Here is an 18,872-nt window from a genome sequence, read left to right as displayed (position 1 = left end):
TTTACTCCGTAGAAAAGAGCAATTAAATATAAAAAGGGAATGTTTTAATGTATCTATGATTTTGCAACGGATACTGAAGAAGGTAGCAGTAGGAATAGTTGCACTGAGCTATTTGCAAAGTTTTAAGGGAATGATAATAGAAGAAGACATATTAAATGTAGAAGAGTATTGGATTAAAAGGATATATTTTATTGCTGTAGAGATTAGAATCCGTAAAAGATTTCTCCGTGAAGTAAGAAAAAAAACTCTAAAATGCAAAGAAATATCACCTGATGTTTATAATAAAGATCTAGAAGATGGAGAAGAAAGCTTATCCAGTGCAGATAAAAAGATTTTTGATCTTAATAAAAGTGTGGAAAATATATTGGAAGAGATAAAAAGATTGAAAGAGATACAAAGATTGAAAGAGATACAAAGATTGAAATGCTTACAAAAATTCGAAAAATTAATCGAGGAAGCAACTGAGTTATATAAGAAAGTACAGAATTCACTTTCATCAGCTCTCAATGAGAATGACTCATTATGTGATGAAATGCAGAAGTTTGACTCTCATATGCTGAACATAATAGAGCACTATACTAGTAACATAAAGAACAGTAGCAGTAAGTTAAGTGAGCTGACGCTATTTAAGCTAGCAAGGTGCAATAAGCTTTTTACTATAAATATTATATATTCTCTTTTTATGGCAGAGCCATACAACCCAGACGAAGATATAAATTCTGCAGTAAATAGCATATGTGCAAATTTATTTAATTATTTTGCTTCTATAAATCCTTCATCCTATAAAAAAGCTATAGTAAGTGATATAGAGAAAGGAGAGCTAGATCTATTAAAATTAGTTGATAGACATTTTCCATTGCTATTAGAAGAGTACGGAGCTGATAAAGAAGTAATGGACATCTATTTAGACCTAGCAAAAGAAAGCATTTCTGAAGAAGAAGTAAATAAGTACACGGACATTAGACCCGAGGATGTTATAAAACTGATATTGATAGAGATGGCGATGAATAGTCAGTTTATGGACTACAGAAGGAATAGTTTGCTTTGCAATCTTGGGAAGATAGTAGTGAGAGTGGGAAGACCAGCTAGTGAAAGTGCAAATACTTCAGAAGATTTTAAGGTAGCAAAAGTTAAACAAGATAGAATTCTTGATGTCCTAACCCTGCTGTGGAATGATTTTGGTTTATCTAGTGAAGATGTGGTTTCAAGAGGAACGAGATCTTTCTGCAGAAGGAATAATATTGAAGCCGAGAGGTTTAAAGATGTGCAGGCTAGTTTTATGGCTGCTAGATGGATGTACTCACTAGGCATGAATAGTCTAACAGCAAATAATAACTTTGATCATCCAGAAATATTCAAAAAGTTTTACTTCGCTATGTCTTATACTCATCCTATGTACTATTTGTACCAGCGATGCGAAGACATGTGTCATTTGATTAAAGAAGATCATATATACAATGAAAGCTTTGCAAAATCAGCTTTAGGAAGCTATATTACACTCAAACTGCATAAAATAGATAGAAAAGACAAAAATTTACTGCGAGAAATAAGAATGAAAAATTGCATTAGAGCATGGCGTATAAAATACGTTACAATTATTAGCAGAAAGGAAGATGATGAACAATATCAAAATATAGCTCTTGACTTTAGAAAATATCTGGATAAGTCAATATATGTGCATAGAGCAACAATAAAGCCTATATTAAAACCTGCATCTGAAGCTGACAGTGAGAATCCTCTACAGAACACCAAGGCGAACTTGAAAAGAAGAATTTCAAGCTAGTTCAGCCGTTTACACCCATTAAATCACTCTTAACACAGAATAAAGCCAACATTTAGCTATCTTCCTTCTATTACTAACGAAAGCGTAAATGATCTTATCCGTTGCATGCTTATTCTACAGCACTACAAATAATCTAGAATAATTTGGCTATAATTATGGTGCCAATTATTATTTTTCACGTGCAGTAGCTATATGCAAACTCTAGGAACAGAAATATAAAAACACTTCTAGCTATAAAAATAAAATAATTAGCATCATGCACTAGTCAAGAAGTGGAAGCATGTGCTCTGTCAAAGATCATGATTATGGAGATAAAACACCTATAGTATGTCTGAGCAGCGCTAAATGGTTTTTTATGGTAGAATGTGCATGGGGGCACAGGGGTAAGGAGTGTCACCTCAACTGCCAACCATAAATAGAAAAAAATCATAATTTAGCATGAAGCATAAGAAAACAGAGAAAGTGTTGGGTGCACTTGTAGTACTTTTTTCTCTTTTTATCAGAGAGTGCAGAGGAGGACGGGATAGCTTCAGCACTGAAGAAGCCGCTGACCCAATGATAGGAGGAGGTAGAACAATAAGACAGAGAAATGAACTAGATCATTCTCATGCTGATCAAGCTGGGAATGACAATGAGGTCTTAGACCTGGACGAGTTTAATAGACCTCTGAATCCAGCACAAAATATATTGGAGAACTACGATCAGCACATGCAACAGGATCATACACAAGATTATTCTGAAGGTAAAAAAGTTGGCAATGGAGCAGACAGCACTGTAGAGCCAACTGGTGCAGAAGGCAATGAAATAGAAGAGCCACACATTGATTATATCGGGCGAGTGCCAGACATTCCGATGATCTCAGACAACTATGAAAATATTAAATATTTGCAAAGAAAGACAGATCATGCTATGCCAGAATCCAGTGCAGACAAAGACTCTCCTAATGATGTATACGAAGTCCTAGACACATCTGGCAGCAAAAAAATAGAAAGAAAAACAACAGAAAGTCCAACTATTGATTCTGGTGAAAAAGACAAGACAGCTCCCTCATATGGATTGCTGACGGAAATAGATGGCAATGATATGCAAGACTATTTGTTATCTCAGGAAGACATGGAGATAGTTAGTGCAAGTAAAGAAGCTATCAATAACCTGGATAATAGAAGCACTATGCCATACAGAGCAGAAAAAAGAACAGCTGATGAAATGCACAATTCAATAGGTGAGCTGGATTACCAGTACATAGCGAAGGACAAAAGAAGAAGAGAAGAGTGTACACCAGGTGAAATAGGTAATTTTGCCTACCAGGATGGCATTGGAAATACAGAAGAAGAGGAATATGTGTCAGATGAAATACAAGATGTTGTCTATCAGGATGACATCGAAACCACGGTAGAAGAAGATACACCAAATAAAATAGGTAACATTTTCGATCAGGATGACGTTGAGAATATGGTAGAAGATGATGAACCGAAAGATTTAAACCACAAAGAGCTAAATTTAAATAGAGCCTTATTCGGAAAAATAGAAATGAAAGATCTCGATATTAGCATATGGAACGATACTAGATTGAAAAATATAGGCAGACTGAGGAGAAGAATGAATTACAATACACTGTGCGATCATAAATATGCAAAAAATGATCTGATTATTGGAGCAAATGCTAAGCCCTACCAAGCAAGTCTTAAAGCAGCTATTTATGAATATTCAAAGCTGATTTCTCGGGGAATAAAGAAAAATGAAGTGCAATACTTCGTTGGAATCAGTGGTATGAACGTAAGCCTGAAGTATAAAACTCTTCTCGGACTGAGAAAATTGTTTATGGACCGTAAAAGCATATACAGAAAGATGGTGAAGAAATTTAAGGGATACTACCCCAATGTGATTGAAGATATGATAGTATATGTAGAAGAGCACCAGCCAATTAGAATTCTTATACAAAATCCACAAACTGTGTGGAAGAGAACACTAGGGGACATTTACATGTCTGAATGCCTTAAAATGGACTACAGTGTGATTAGAAACCAGAAAGAGATCTCTACTCTAGATAAGAAGTACCATGCACTAGCATACGCTATAAATATGATTATAACGCTGCCTGAGGTGTATCAAGACTTTCTGGAGATTAGCAGAGAGTTTATAAATTATACATATGATAAATACTCACTGAATCCGGCTGAAGATATGAATAACTTGCGGATTATACTGATAATACAGGAATTAGTATATCTCCATGAGGAAAAAGCAGAATATTCTACTTTTGTATACAGCAATCTATACAGTACTCTTGAAAATATACATAATGAAGAAATGCTCCAAAACTTAACAGCTACTGATCTGTATCAGATCATATACAAGATTATTGCAGATTTCTACGATATGGCAGAAGTAGTTGATAAAAAGTATATTCTGGCAGGAAAGTGCATAATAAAAAACCAGAAGTATATAAAGTGTAGAGTAAGAGTAAACATGGCATCAGAAGACGAGAGCAAGAAAATTTTAAAGCCAACATACTCATTTGAGAAAAACAAGTGGGAGGTTTCGTCTGATATAAAGACGCACTACCATGTACACTATGTAGACAATACATTGGGCCAGCCTAGAAGATTGTGCATGCCTATATACAAAGAAGAGGGAAGTGAAGAAGAGCACTATTTGCACACAATTGGTGATATGGTGAAGTACATAAAGAAGCTGTATAGGATAAAAAAAGAACTTAACGTGATATATCCGTTTAAAGTGGACAAGAAAAGTAAAATATGGAACTACATTAAAAAAGAAGATGAGAATAAAACAGCCAAAGACCTGAAAGACTATGACATAGTGTTTTATCACATTAAGGAAAACATAGAAGTAACAGATTTTACTTTTGCACAGTTCTTGTCTTTAATCTCCTACAGCGAAAAAAGTGGAACTACTCTCATCCCGCTGTTTGTTACACATCTAATGCAAGATGCTATAAAGTCAGGGCCCTTTATTACAACAGCAAGTCATGAAAATCTGAAGTTAATAGAGCTTAAAGATAAAAACCCTGATTTTTATAGATATAACTATGCCTCCTATGTGAATTTAGAGCATTCTTGTCTATTTGGATACTACAGCAATCTGTACATCCTGCCAGATGAAATAAAAAGCACCGAATGCTATGTCATGCAGTGCCAGTTCATTGAACAAGCGAATGGTGCTATTAGTGTGGTGTCTTATGCAAAGATGCCAGGGGATGTGGATGAATATACACACTGTGTGCTAAATGAAGACTTCAAAAGAGATTCAGAAGAATTTGATGCCTTTATTGAAACAATAGAGTCAAGAGACCACAACGAAGACAGCAAGCTGCAGGGATTTTGGCTGCGCAGTGATAGAAAAAATAACTCGCTTACAATACAGGGCTTATTAGAAGAGAGAAATACGCTTGGACTATATGGAGAAGATGATAGCTTAGAAATTCTCAGAAACATGATTATTAATGCAAAGAAGAGGCTGAAAAAAATAGAAGAAAATCTGATACAATTTAAAGAGTTTGAATCAATAGAAGAAAAAGAGTTGAAAAATAAATGGCAGTCGCTACAGAGAGAAAAAAGTATTGAACAAGATAACCTAAAAGAACTGAACGAAAAAGTGAAAAAAAAGCTTTCTGAAGTAAAGAAAACTGCAGATGTTAAGATTATAGTGTTCCGGAACGTGAATTCAAGCAGATCTAATCTAGGAGCACACAACGAGCTTCTTGATGTTTTCATCACATTATATAGACAGCCGAAAGATAGAAGTAAATAAATCGGTCAAATAAGCAAATTTATATAGATAGCACATAACTTTACTAAGTGATATATTTAATGAGACAAAGGATAGTGTAGATATCTACTGCTCACTCTTCTAGCTAACCTCTAAACAGATATAATTCGAGAACAAAGGCTGATTTGCTGAGCCACAAGAGCACTAGATAGCTTTGTCAACTATTGATCAGTTGAAACTGTTTTAAACACCAATCAAGTATTCATGCGAACTCATCAATAGTATGGTTTACTCCGTGGAAATAGAACAATTAAATACAAAAACACAACATTTTCATTTTCTTATGATCTTGCAAAAAACACTGAAACAGATAGTGGTAACGGTATTTGCACTTGCTTATTTAGAAAAGGCTGCCTGTGCGCTGTTAGTAGAGGACTTAGAAAGCATGAAAGATTACTGGAGCAATAGGATAGACGGCATGTTCAAAGAAATCCAAATCCGCAAGGACTTTCTTGCTAGGGCTCAATCTTTTAAGTGTGAAGAAGCCGCATCTAAAGGCTTCAGTGACGGGCTGAATGAAGGAAAAGAAAAACTATCCAATCTGCTAAAATGTTTTTTAACTCTACATAGAAGTGTAAATCACATAGTAGAAAGAACAGAAAGCCTGATGTCTGCAGAGAAAAGTGGTATGCCTGGTCTAGAGGTAACAAAGGGTCTGCGAAACTTGGAAGGTCTAGCCATAATGACTCTTGACATGTGTGATATAGTGTGCGATAGAATAAAAGAGTTCGATTCTCACATGCTAGGAGTAATAAGAAACTACAGTAAAGCGACGAAGAAAAATAAAAAAACGCACGAGCTACCGCTGTTCAAGCTGGCAGAGCAGAATAAACCGCTGGCCATCAGCATGATATACACTCTTTTTAGCACAGAGCCATACAACCCTGCTGATGATGCAGAAAATGCACAAATTAGTATTCTTAGAAATGCCTGCAAGGTTACATATGGGTCTATGAAAAGTTTTAAAAATTATGATAACGCTATATGGAATGAGGTCGATGAAGGGAAAGTAAAACTGCTGAAACTAGCCAATAAGTATCTGCCCATATTATTTAATACGTACAAGATGGCTGATAAAGAAGCAATGGACATCTATCTTGGCCTGATAAAAGAAAATATTTCTGAAGCCTATTTAAACATGTACACAAACATCACTCCTGGACAGATTTTAAAAATAGTAATTATGGAATACATAATGTCTGGAACTCTCATGGACTACAGAAACAACAGATTCTTTTCCAACCTTGGAAAGCTAATAGTGAGAATAGGAAGGCCAACTAAGGACAGCACAGAGGTGCAGGAAGATGCAGAGACGCTAGGGAAAAAACAGAACAAAATACTTGATGCTCTGTGTTTATTACACAGAAAACTCAAAGTATCTGATATGACGCCAGACGATACTAAATTCTACGAAGAGAATAGCATAGATGTCAATGATCTTCAAAGAGTACAGGATGGGATAGCATCTACGCGGTGGCTGTACAAACTGGATATGGCCAACCCGTCTGAAGAAGAGCTCAGAAAAAGCAAAACACTGTTGAAAAAAGTGTACTTTGACATGTTTTACATCCATCCTATTCTCTATTTGTATCAGCGATATGAAGATGTAAGCTGTTCTACTGGAGCAGATCTTGGAGCAGATGGTCTGCCTTTTGCTGAAAGAGACTCAAGGCGTATTACGCTCAGAATGTACAACATAAGCAAAAAAGATGGGGGCTTAGTAAAGGCAGAGAACATAAAAAACTGCATTAGAGCATGGTATCTAAAGGAAATCATCTTCATCTACAGAGAAAAAAGCGACCGAAGCTGTATCAGAATACTCACTGATTTAACAGAATATTACATGAGTTCGCTGAATGTGATAGTAATATTTTCGTTTCCCGTTGCCGAGTGGAAGATGCGTAACCTTAGCTAAAAATGTGTATAAACAGCGAATCTACCAGTATGCTATCTTTCAGTCAGCATTACTTCTTTTCTGCGCAAAGAATGGCTAGAATACAGAAGTATAGCCTAGTTGAGGATATACTGATGACTTTGTGTCATAGATCTTCTATTTGTGTGTGATAATCTACTCTTGTAGAATGAGAACCGAATGGCATACAGCTATTTACTATTTTTCATTTTGCTGGAGTGTCATCTAGCAAATAGAAAGAGTTCTGAGCAGCAGATTCTACAAGATAGAATAGCCCGAGAAAATAGAAATAAATACAAAAATAAATCTTTTCGTACACAATTTTATTTTTTAAACAGCACTCACTAAAGAAAATGGAAACAAGTACTGCTTTCTTTATTTGCACAAGTTGAAATTAAAATTATTTATATCTACTACAAAATAATAGTAGCAATTTATTTACAGGCATCAAAATGATCAACCAAGGAGCCATCCTAATCCTAATAATTGAAACATTCACAGATCAACGAATAAGCTAGCATCCAACGCATTAGCCTATTCACTTCATAAAAAAGCAGCTAGTAGAGGAGAATTGGCCAAACTCGCTTAATAAAAGTTTTGTATGATCTGATGGAAGTATCCAAAGTATGCAGCAAAGAATATTACCAGCAATTCATAGATAAAAAGGATTAAGAAAAGAAGAATAGCATCAAAGAGCATCCATTCCTTATTTTTTTGTTTTTGTATTCACTTCTCTTATCTTCCTGATTGTTTCTTGTATTAATTCAAACAATCATATTTATTTTATTTTTCCTATCTTATAAATAATCTTGTGCTTGTACATTTATGTACATCCGAGCAGGTGCAATAGTTTCATTTTTTATTCTCATTATACTGTGTCTAGCCACGTTTATAACACTGAATGGCGTATCATATACCCCAATGAATAATTATATGAATACTTCAGAAATAGAGGAGATGAGCAGAAGCACGTACAGACACATTCCAAACCAGGATATTTTTAAAGCAATAACCAAAATACCGAATGATGAGTATATAAATAGTAGAGCATCTAGCAGTCTGCTTTTTACATTGGAAGATATAGAGAACACTCCCAAAAATATAGTACACAAGATAAATAGGAGAAGTCCTGACAACACAGATACATTCTTGCTTCCTTTTTTTGCAAATACCAAAGGGGTTGGCGAAGATTCTGTGGTTACCTTTATCACAGAGAATGAAAAAGTAAATGTGCACGGGGTGATGTTTTCTGTTGCCATGAAAAACACCAGATTCACGGAGAAAGCAATCAACTTATATCTTGAAAACAATGACAGCATAGGAAAAGCTGGAATTAGAGACAACGACTATCTGTACTTCGCGCTCGTGAATTCGTCCAAGAACATTAAGAAAATAAAGAGAGAGCTGATGGCAGCCCGTAATGATCTAAATGCGTACATCGAAAGAACAAAGGAGCTTGTGCTGAAAAAAGCCATGGACAAAATAGTAATGAAAATGGACCAGCTCATTCAATACAGAATACAAGAAGCGGAGAACGTAAAAATACACTTAAAGTCCATACAGAGCGAGCTCAACGAAAAAAACAGAGGTTTTCTGGCTAAACTGTCCAGCTATTTTGTGTTTCTGGAGAACATGGAGTTAGGAGTGCCTCAAGCGGTAGAAGAAATGGAATACTTCTTGCAGAATATGGCAGAAGTATTGAAAATATCTGGTGGTTCAATACGCGAGATGTTTAGGCAATACACGTCAGATTTTCAAGGCTTATTGTGGTATTTACAGCGCAATAGAGATAGGATGTTTAAAATCAGCAGTGTTCCTGACCTGTTTAAAGCTTCAGACAGCGCAATAGGGCACTATATTACTCTTTTGAAATTTTACAATGAAAAATGCGCTGACTTTGTCAACACTCACAAGAGAAAAGATCTGAAAAATAAAAAAGCGAACTATACTAACACGCTAGGATGGCTGGATGAGCAAATATCCAGTATAGACGACGGTTATTTGGATGAAATCATACAAGAGGTGAAGAAAGAGGTAACAAACGAGATAGCTAATATGGAAGATGAAGAGTTCAGCTCAAGCGCAAGTAAAATAGCAGCGTACATTCCACTTGTACTATGCTTAGTTCCTCTATACATTCTTCTCTTCTTAAGTATGTACTAACATGCCTCTGCTTATCAAGGTATATTAATAAATGCTGCTGTTTTCCTTTATTCAAGTCCTTTCTATCTATTTTTGGTCTGAAGAAGTGAGAATAGCGGCTAAATCAAATTATGTTTAAAAACAGACAAAAATTAGAGTATGGTGGTGCTGCTTTACCCTGTTTATTTATTTTACTACTTTGTCCAAGTGTTTTCGAAGTCGTGGAGACTGTTCTTCATGCTCAGAGAGAACAGCTGCACTTTATTTGCCACTGGCAGTATTCTTGTTTTTTCAGGCTTTTTCATTTCTTCTCTTTCTTCGCTGCAGATTCTCTCTGTTGTTCTGTACTCCTGCAAGTGTCTTAAGTTGTACATACAAGAAATAAATATTGGAAATAAATTGGAGAAAAACAGAAGAAAAAAACAGAGAAAATAAAAAGAAGAGAGTCAACTAGAATGCAGCTGTAAATAGTAGAATAGCCTAGGGATCTGGGATAGCTCATCGATAGTAAGACAGTAAAGGGGGAAGTAGGGGCATTTGGGATACTTTTGAGATACTCACGGGCTTATCTAAAGACAAGAGTTTTCTCTACTTTGGTGTCCTCCAGCTGTTCTCTCTATCTCTTTGTGATTTGCAATAAATTATTTTTATTTTTATTTTTCTATGGTGTTAAAGCACATAAAGAGTATGCTGGGAATAGAACACTTAGAAGTAGCTGGCAATTTGTACTGCAACAAAGCAATAAAGATAAAAGACGCAACTATTACTATAGCAGACAGCAAATTGGTCGTAGAGGGAGAGAGCAAGAGCGAGTTTATCTTTTCAGACATTTCGTACATTGATTTCTCGAAGACGGAAAGCAATGAAGTTTCTGTTTATTTTTTAACCAACTCCAAAAACAAGACAGAAAGCAAATGGATCTTTGTGTTTAGACAGAACATCCCGCGGACCATCGTCCAGTTCTACGGGAAAATATTCCCGCACCAGCCAAAAATCAACGGATGGACTGTTTTATTCACAAATGACTCCGTTTCTTTAAAGAAGTACAACCAAAACACAGAAGTGTACGATCTGGTCGACAGCTCGGTGAGCGTGAGAATGATAAAAATAGAAGAAAGTGTTTTCATAAGAGTGTACAAAGAGTACGAAATACTCAGAAAAGGCGACCTGATTCAGGACTACTCCAATTTCTATGTGGACCAAGAGACAAACAGCTTCTCCTGGCACCTGTCCAGCGACACGCACGGGCTGGAGGTGTACAGGCTGATATTCAGCTCGCTTCCCGTCTTATTCTCGTTTATTTCCTCGTTTGTCAGCGCTACAACAGAAGAAGCAGCGTACGTGGAGAAGATGGAGATAGACAACTACATGGACTGCGAGATAAGCGAAGAGTCCGAAGAGAGCGAAGAAGAAAGCGAAGAGTCATCAGATGAAAGAGTTCTGAACAGCAAAATCTCTGATAGAAAAGTTTTGAATAAAAAAACAGCAAACGGCAAAAAGTCATCCGGAAATATATTCGGAGGACGGGATAAAGTAAAGAACAAGGCGCTGGCAGTGTCTACAGACAACACCTTTATATCGCGTGGAAATGCCATAGGAGTCTTCCAGAACAACCCAGATGACCTGGCTTTTGTTAGCACTCTATCTGCGAATTTGAAAAACAATCAGGAAATTGTTCCCGATAAAATGATAGCCACAAATGGCAATCTCATCATGACCGACTCAAACAACCCGCAGGTCATCCACAAACTAGACATGAACTCAGGGAAAGTTGCTGACTCCTGGGACACATCGAACGAAATAAGAGACTTCTTTAGCTACAAATCAGACTCTAACGAGCTCCTGGGAATATCAAGCAACAAACTGTTCAAAATAGACCCAAGATGCAGCTCGGTTATAAGCGGCAAGGAGTACGCTAGCAATACTAAGTTTAGGTCAGGAGATGCAACCAAAAACGGATATTTCGCCATTGGCTCTGATTCTGGGGACATTCGGCTCTACGACTCAATCGATAAAAGAGCTAAGACCCTGCTCCCAGGCCTAGGAGATGCTGTCATGGGCGTATTCATCTCGCCCAGCGGAAAATACCTCGTGGGAACGTGCAAGACGTATCTTATGCTCGTGATAACGGAGAACGAAAGCGTAAGCGGATTTAAAACCAGCTTGGGGCAGAAGAAGCCTGTGCCTAAGAAGCTGATTGTGCGGCCTGAGCACCTGCACTACTTTGGAGGAGCTGTTAATTTTACGAATGCGAGCATAAGCACAGACAAAGACGAGAAGTACGTGATAGTTAGCACGGGAGAGTGGGTTATTGTGTGGGACATGGCGAAGGTGCTGAAGGGAGACGTATTTAGCTACCAGATCAAGAAGAATGAGCACTGTGTTGTGTCGAATAGCTTTATCCCCGGGGACAGCGACAAGATCATTGTGGCAATGGACGACGAGATGGCAATGGTCTCTCGGCAGACCCTAAAGAAGGCAAAAAAACCCAGTAAATAAAGAAACCAGTTATAAGATAGTGTGTTAAGTGTATATGCAAAGCGTAGCAGAAAGTGCTCAGTGTGTGTTAAGTGTAGTGCTAGGCAGAGAGCAGATTCAATTGGGAAAGAGATATTATAGGATGTAGAGAAGTTAGTGGCCAGTAGATAAGTGTTGAATAATGGATAGCTAGCAGACACATACTGCACAGAGAGCAGTAAGCAGTGGCTAGTAGATGTTAAACAAGCACAGGCATATACTGCCCATATTGCATTAAGTACTGTCTGTGGTACAATGCAAAAAAGTGTGTACACATAATACACATGGTGTAGTAAGTACTGGCCATTGCATGGGCTAAGAGGGTGTGGGTATATGCTGCACACAGTGTAGTAAGTGCTGGCTGTATGCCACTACTTTCCGTGCTGCATCCAGTACTGCACCGCGGGCCTTATTGGCGGCGATGAAATAATTAATTTCCCCTTTTAGGTGCTAATTAACTTTTGTCTATATAATGGCATAACTAATTGTGCAGAGCACAGAAAATGATTGACAGTACGTTGCCCATAATAGTACTACTAGCATCTGTCTCGCTGCTGCTGCAAAAAGAGGTGCAGAAGTACAGCAGCAGAAGAAGAGTGCAGGAGCTGTACATAAGGAAAAGAAAAAGCAGCCTCCTATTCACCAGCAACCCATGCTTCAACGGATATGTAAATATAGCAGCACACACCTCCTAGACCATGTATAATAAATATTATTTTATGAATAGCCTGCTTTAGTGCACCAATCAAGCACTCTCTACTATTAGCACACCACGTAATAATTGCTGCCACGTATTTAATAAATTATTTTTTTAATTTCATGCGACGAGCTACCATGGCAGGCATGCCTGCCCGTAATTCCCTATCCGCAGACACCAGCAGACTCACGCTCACTGAAGATCCAAGAAGAAAAGGAAGGAACCCGAGAGACAGAGCGCACCAGGAAGAGAACATCTCCACTATCCTTGGCTTTCTCTCCTCCACAGAGTACGACCGCCCCTACTCCCATGCTCTCCTAAGCAACCCTTCGCTCAAAGACTTCCAAAGCATCTTCAGGCACATTCAGTCGTTTCTTGGGCCCTATCTGGAAACCACAAAAAAGTTTGAAGACGAGGTCCCTGCTTTTCTCAAGGCGATAAAGTACCCTTTTGTCTCAGAGATCAACAGAAGCCAGCTGATTGCCATCACTCCCCACACGTGGCCTGTGCTTCTTTCCATGCTCGGATGGCTCTCTCGGATAGTCTCCAGCTCCTACGAGCTGATGACCGATCCAGGCTCTGAAAAAATAAAAAGCGTCTTCTACGAGTACCTGTACGGAGAATATGCTAACTACATGGAGGGAAAGGAAAGCACCCACCTCCAGAACGCGCTCGAGAAGGAGGTCTCCCAGAAGAACAAGGAAAAAATAAGAACAGCAGAAGAGAAAAAAGAACACCTTGAAAAAATAAAAAACAAAATAAAAGCTATCAGCACAAACGACCTCCCAAATGTGCTGGAGAAACAAAAACAAACACAAATTGACCTAGACAAAATATCTGCTCTCAGAAAGTCCCAGGAGATAAAGAACAAGAACCACAGAAAGGCGCTCGAAGAAGCACAGAGAGTGCTGAATGCACTGGAGGAAGAAAGAAAACAGCTGGAGACAAAAAGAGAACAGCTGGAAAACGAAATAAAGGTGCAGCCCATCAGACAGGAAGACATCGAAGAAATGACAGAGGAGAGAGACGCGCTGATAAAAACACTTGAGGAGATAAAAAGATCAAAAACACTGCTCATCAGGGAAATAGACTCGCAAAACAACAAAATAAAAATAGAGGCAGAAGAGTCGGAAACGATTCTTTCAAACATAAAAAAAGTGCAGATCAATGAGAGTATAAACATAAAAATAGAAAAGATAAAGAGAAACACAGGGCTCTTAGAATACGAAGAGTACAGGATAGATGGAGACATCAGAGAAGAGGAAAAAAGAATAAAAAGCATCCTAGAAGAGCTCCAGAGAGAAAGAGAAGCTGTAGAAGCAGAGCTAGAAAAAGAAAAAGAGAGGAACATGGCTCTGAATGAGATAAAAAACAATCTGATAGAAGAAATAGAACAGAAAGAGGAAAGAGTGAAAGTGCACGCGCAGGTTTATCTGGAGAAGAAAGAAGCCACAGAAGAAGAGTACAAAATGACGGTAGGACGCGTAGACAAAGCAGAAACAGAGCTGCTGAAAATATCAGCAGAAGGAGACAACGGCCTATTTCAAACAGAGCAGGCTCTGGAGAGAATAAAAATAAAAAAAGGAAGAACAATCAGCAGAATAAGCGTAGAAGAGGCAGAGACGCAGAAAATATCAGCAATAGTAGCAGCAAACATGAACAGTCTCAAGGAGAGAATAGATGAAGCATACGGAGCACTGAGTATATAATAAATAATTATCCCTAACGCATAGAATTTTTAACCCGAGAATTTTTGATTTTATTTCTTGTTGACTCTTCCTGCTTTGAAGTGCAGAATGTCTCCGTTCATCACAGGATAGTCTCTTCCCTTCATTCTGCAGAGCCCTCTGGCCTTCATCTCCTGCTCGCTCTTGTGCTCTACCAGGTCATCATACGCCATCACATCAACAGCCACAAATCCTGTTTTAAAATCTGTGTGAATAACCGCTCCTGCATCCGGTGCCAGCGTTCCCTCTCTTATTGTCCAGCTTCTCACCTCGTCAGGGCCGCACGTGAAAAAGTTGCTCAGCTCAAGAGATTTATGCCCTGCTCCTATCGCTTTATCTAAATACTCTTCAGCCTCTTCTCCTGTGACTCCTGCGCAGACCAAAATGCACAGCGCCTCGGGGTCACTCTCCATCAAATACTTCTTCAATTTAACTGCCAGCGAAGTTGGTTTTCTTTCTTTGTACTTCTCTGTGCTAATATTTGCCAAATATACGACACTCTTGGCTGTTATCAGGTTCAGAGGCCGCAGTGACCGTATTTCTTCCGATGAAAAATCAATCAGTCTTGCATCTACTCCTTTCTCCAGGTTTGCGATCAGCTTTTCTAGAGCCTCCATGTATATCTTGAAGTATTTATCCGACGGCTTTGACTTCTGCTCTTTCTTTGCTATCTCCAGCCGTTTTTTTGCATCTGATAGGTCTTTCAAGCGCAGCTCTTCTCTGATCACCTGGCAGTCTCGCACTGGATCGACTGAGTTGTCTACGTGCGCAACAGAATCGTCTTTGAAACACCTTACTACGTGAAATATCCCGTCAACCTGTCTGATGTTCTCCAGAAAACTGTTCCCCATTCCCAGGCCTTCTGATGCGCCTTTCACCAGTCCTGCTATGTCAAAAACCGTTAGATATGCAGGAGTTTGTTTTTTAGGTTTGTACAGATCGCACAGAAAGTTGAACCGGCTGTCTTTTATGCTCACTTTCGCTTCTGAGGGGTCGATAGTGCAGAAAGCGTAGTTGGACGCAGGCACTTGCAGCCCGGTCATTGAGTTGAATAGAGAAGACTTTCCTACATTTGGGAGGCCCACTATTCCCATTGTCAGGTTGTGTGTGTTTGTTCGACCAAACTTCACTGGTCCTTTTTCAGTTGCGCTTTTCTTCTGTGTCGTCATTTTTTCATTTTTTCATTTTTCATTTTTTATGACTGCGCCAATGGCTCTTGCATCATCCGTCAGTAGGAGAATAAATATAGCTTGAGAATAGAAAAATAAAAGTTGAAAACTGGCCTTTATTTGGTAATAGTATTCGTTGAATATGCTAAATCATCCGAATGATAGTTTAGTATTTTAGATAAAGGTCCAGCGGCATCATCTGAGAACTCTTCAGAGCCAATGCAACTTTGTTCTGCCTTGCTTATATCCTAAAAGCCTTAATAAACTCCTTAGATACCAGAATAAGATTCTTATCCTCTAGATCCTTGTGCAAAACTTCAATTTCAGCTGGTGCTGGTGGAAAAGAAACATTCATAAAGTCTCTCATATTTCTTGCTCGTACTAGCTTATCGTCTTTCTTACTTATTTTATGTAGTCTGACTTTAATCAAGCCGTTTTCTCTTTCCATAAATGGTGTGGCGTTGTACCGGATATCAAAACTGTTCAATTGGCTGGAGCTCTCATATCTCTTAAGACTGTACCACATGGGATGCAAGTAAGATATATCAAAGTGCACCATTTTTGCTATTCTTTCTCTTTCAGATAATGTATCCTCTACTTCTAAGTGGGGTGTTTCTGGCACATAGATCCATTTAGAATAGAAGAGGCTAGACTGCAGGCTTTTAAAGAAATCAAGACTGAGCTTGTTCTCTGTGCAGAAGCCTTCAATGTCAAAGCTATCTGATTTGCAGTACCAGTCTAGCTCCCACAAAATGTTTAGAGTAGTAGTTATGTTATCTTGTTTTGTTTTTTCCATGTTTGATATTACTTTTTCCAAGTTCAAAGACACACGGTTTGTCTTGTAATTTAGCAGATAGCCATCCATTAAATACTCGATCATCACTGCTTTTATAACCTGTTCGGGCGTGATGTTTCTGATTGGATCCATTTCCGAACCAAAAAGCTCCTTTCTTACTAGGTCAAAATAGATATCCATTATTTGTGCATCTTCTTCTCCATCAAGCCCGTACTCAGAGAACTTGTATCTGAAATGTTTATCTGCCACAATCAATGGATTTTCTCCAGTCTTTTGGAATTCAGACATTACAGTAATCATATACTCTGCAACAGCTTCTGAAGGAATGGGACCTCTTAGATAGCTGACTGTACGCTCGAACTCTTCTTTGTTAATCATACCATCGCTGACAGTTAGTGTGTTCATTTCAAAGAAAGTAAATACTAGGTTGGTGGCGAGTATCTTTTTACTTTGTGCAAGCAAAAATAGTTTTAATTCATGCATTTTTTTACTTCGATGCTTTTCTATGTTATAATATTCTATGAATAAAAGCATATGATAATTGAACCTCTGTATGTTTTCAACGAGTGAATTCTCATCATTGAGCATTTTCTGCAATAGCTCTTCTAATTCAGCGCTATTTTCTCTTCTATCAGTAGAATCGGTTTCCATCATCTCATCAGAAGCAGTTTGTTTTCCAACAGCATACTTGTTTGATTCATTTAATCTTATTAGGTTTTTCATTTCTTCCCATGTCGCGTTAAGAGCTGATAAGTTGTTCGTCATTTTTCGCATAAAAATCTCGCCTGAACATAAATTACTTTTAGCGTTGCAATTTGATATTTCTTTAGACACAAGCTTGCTCTTCTTAAGAAAATCCTTACGAAGTTGAACTTGCTTTTCTAAAGCATTCATCTTTCTGTTCCATTGCACGTTTAAAGCATTCAAATACATCCCTCCGTCCTCTGGCAAACAGCTTCCTCCTTGTAGATATGCTAGCGCAACAGCTCCTATGGCCATTACCTGTTTAAGTAATACCTTCTGCATGATCATAATAATAAAATTAAAATATTTTCATTTTTAAGAAAATTTTTAGGGATTCTCTCTGTTTTTCTAATACATATATTTACCATAGATGAGTATTAAAAAGACAGCCCAAAAATGGAAAAATAAAAGTTGAAAATTATCCTTTATTTGGTAATAATATTCGCTGAGTGTGCTAAAGCTTTCTTCGTTGATAGCTTAGTCGTCTGATAGTTTGATTTTCTTGAACTCTCGCTCTACCTCTTTTTCTGAGTCTTCGCTAAAAGATTTATTGTTTTTAATTTTTAGGGGTATTTCCAAACACTCGAGGAAGTTCTGAAATATTTCTTGATATTTATCGGCATCTTGAAGTCTGTAGAAGCATTTAACTTCAAACAAAATCAGTGAAGTAAACGTATTCATAAAGTCTCTCATGTTCTCTGCCTGTATTAAGCTGTCATCGTTTTTGCTTATTTTGTGCGGTCTAACTATAAGCAAGCTATCTTCTTTGCCTACTTCTATGAATAAATTTCCACTGTAGTTGGGATCTGGCGTGTCTAAGTGAGCGATGCTTTCATATCTCTTAATCATGTACCACATAGGATGTAGATATGATAGATCGTAGTGCAGTTCTTTTGCTATCTCTTCTCTTGATAATGCAGCGAATCCTTCTAAGTTTAATTTATCTATTGTATACACCCACCTAATAGTATATATAAAAGTGTGTCTCAGTTTTTTTAAATTCTCAACATTGATGGTATTATTTTTGCAGAACTCTTCTGGGGTCACTCTTTTAGCAGAATAGCAATACCAATCACCCCACAGCACACTCAGAGCTTTAAGTGCTGCATCCTGCTTTGTTTTCTCCATGTCTGATATTATCTTCTCCAAGTTAGAAAATAAGCAGTTTTCTTTGTAGTTTAGCAGATACCCATCCATTAAGTATTCGATCATTATCAACCTTATAATTTGCTCGGGTGCAATGTCTCTGTAGTTCTTTATTTCTTCATTAGAAATAGCATTTTCTGTAAGCTTGAAGTACGTATAGACTGTTGTGTCATCTTTATCTGTGTACAACTCATAGTCCTGCAATACAGATGGAAAGAACTTATTCGCAGAGACCAATGGGTTTGTTTTCTCGTCTAGGACTTCTATTATTGTAGGAACTATATAATTGGTGTAAATGACAGTGCTGTCGTAAATAAGAATGTCCAAGAAATCAAGCATTTCTTTAAACTGCTTTTTGTAAGCTCCCTTATCTGTTAAAAATCTTTTTGCGTCTATTTCGAAGAAAGTGAATATTATGTTGGTGGGAAGCGTCTTGTTTCTCTTTGC

The 18,872-nt window shown here is 37.8% G+C and overlaps 10 protein-coding genes across 10 annotated transcripts; 6 read left to right on the top strand and 4 right to left on the bottom strand.

The window, feature by feature from the left end:
- Window positions 1–55: 55 nt before the first annotated feature.
- On the top strand, window positions 56–1,783 carry NEMIN01_1004 (uncharacterized protein; the record flags this gene model as incomplete). The annotated part of the gene is made up of 1 exon (XM_051476946.1): window positions 56–1,783. One exon carries the CDS (start codon window positions 56–58, stop codon window positions 1,781–1,783), a length of 1,728 nt encoding a protein of 575 aa, XP_051332906.1.
- Window positions 1,784–2,221: 438 nt separating this feature from the next.
- On the top strand, window positions 2,222–5,557 carry NEMIN01_1003 (uncharacterized protein; the record flags this gene model as incomplete). The annotated part of the gene is made up of 1 exon (XM_051476945.1): window positions 2,222–5,557. The coding sequence occupies one exon, from the start codon at window positions 2,222–2,224 to the stop codon at window positions 5,555–5,557; it is 3,336 nt and encodes a 1,111-aa protein (XP_051332905.1).
- Window positions 5,558–5,858: 301 nt separating this feature from the next.
- NEMIN01_1002 (uncharacterized protein) lies at window positions 5,859–7,490 on the top strand (the record flags this gene model as incomplete). The annotated part of the gene is made up of 1 exon (XM_051476944.1): window positions 5,859–7,490. The coding sequence occupies one exon, from the start codon at window positions 5,859–5,861 to the stop codon at window positions 7,488–7,490; it is 1,632 nt and encodes a 543-aa protein (XP_051332904.1).
- Window positions 7,491–8,312: 822 nt separating this feature from the next.
- Window positions 8,313–9,650, top strand: NEMIN01_1001 (uncharacterized protein; the record flags this gene model as incomplete). The annotated part of the gene is made up of 1 exon (XM_051476943.1): window positions 8,313–9,650. The coding sequence occupies one exon, from the start codon at window positions 8,313–8,315 to the stop codon at window positions 9,648–9,650; it is 1,338 nt and encodes a 445-aa protein (XP_051332903.1).
- Window positions 9,651–9,823: 173 nt separating this feature from the next.
- NEMIN01_0991 (uncharacterized protein) lies at window positions 9,824–10,003 on the bottom strand (the record flags this gene model as incomplete). The annotated part of the gene is made up of 1 exon (XM_051476933.1): window positions 9,824–10,003. One exon carries the CDS (start codon window positions 10,001–10,003, stop codon window positions 9,824–9,826), a length of 180 nt encoding a protein of 59 aa, XP_051332893.1.
- A 289-nt stretch (window positions 10,004–10,292) lies between these two features.
- On the top strand, window positions 10,293–12,128 carry NEMIN01_1000 (uncharacterized protein; the record flags this gene model as incomplete). The annotated part of the gene is made up of 1 exon (XM_051476942.1): window positions 10,293–12,128. The coding sequence occupies one exon, from the start codon at window positions 10,293–10,295 to the stop codon at window positions 12,126–12,128; it is 1,836 nt and encodes a 611-aa protein (XP_051332902.1).
- Window positions 12,129–12,965: 837 nt separating this feature from the next.
- Window positions 12,966–14,552, top strand: NEMIN01_0999 (kinetochore protein NDC80; the record flags this gene model as incomplete). The annotated part of the gene is made up of 1 exon (XM_051476941.1): window positions 12,966–14,552. One exon carries the CDS (start codon window positions 12,966–12,968, stop codon window positions 14,550–14,552), a length of 1,587 nt encoding a protein of 528 aa, XP_051332901.1.
- A 50-nt stretch (window positions 14,553–14,602) lies between these two features.
- NEMIN01_0998 (obg-like ATPase 1) lies at window positions 14,603–15,739 on the bottom strand (the record flags this gene model as incomplete). The annotated part of the gene is made up of 1 exon (XM_051476940.1): window positions 14,603–15,739. The coding sequence occupies one exon, from the start codon at window positions 15,737–15,739 to the stop codon at window positions 14,603–14,605; it is 1,137 nt and encodes a 378-aa protein (XP_051332900.1).
- A 241-nt stretch (window positions 15,740–15,980) lies between these two features.
- Window positions 15,981–17,561, bottom strand: NEMIN01_0997 (uncharacterized protein; the record flags this gene model as incomplete). The annotated part of the gene is made up of 1 exon (XM_051476939.1): window positions 15,981–17,561. One exon carries the CDS (start codon window positions 17,559–17,561, stop codon window positions 15,981–15,983), a length of 1,581 nt encoding a protein of 526 aa, XP_051332899.1.
- A 195-nt stretch (window positions 17,562–17,756) lies between these two features.
- On the bottom strand, window positions 17,757–18,872 carry NEMIN01_0996 (uncharacterized protein; the record flags this gene model as incomplete). Its single annotated transcript, XM_051476938.1, has 1 exon — window positions 17,757–18,872. A coding segment is annotated over one exon (1,116 nt), but the record flags the coding sequence as incomplete, so codon positions are not given.

The sequence above is a fragment of the Nematocida minor genome, assembly GCF_024244105.1.
Source record: "Nematocida minor strain JUm1510 chromosome Unknown 7912, whole genome shotgun sequence".
NCBI classification, from domain to species: domain Eukaryota; kingdom Fungi; phylum Microsporidia; genus Nematocida; species Nematocida minor.
This window is presented reverse-complemented; position numbering and strand designations above follow the sequence as displayed.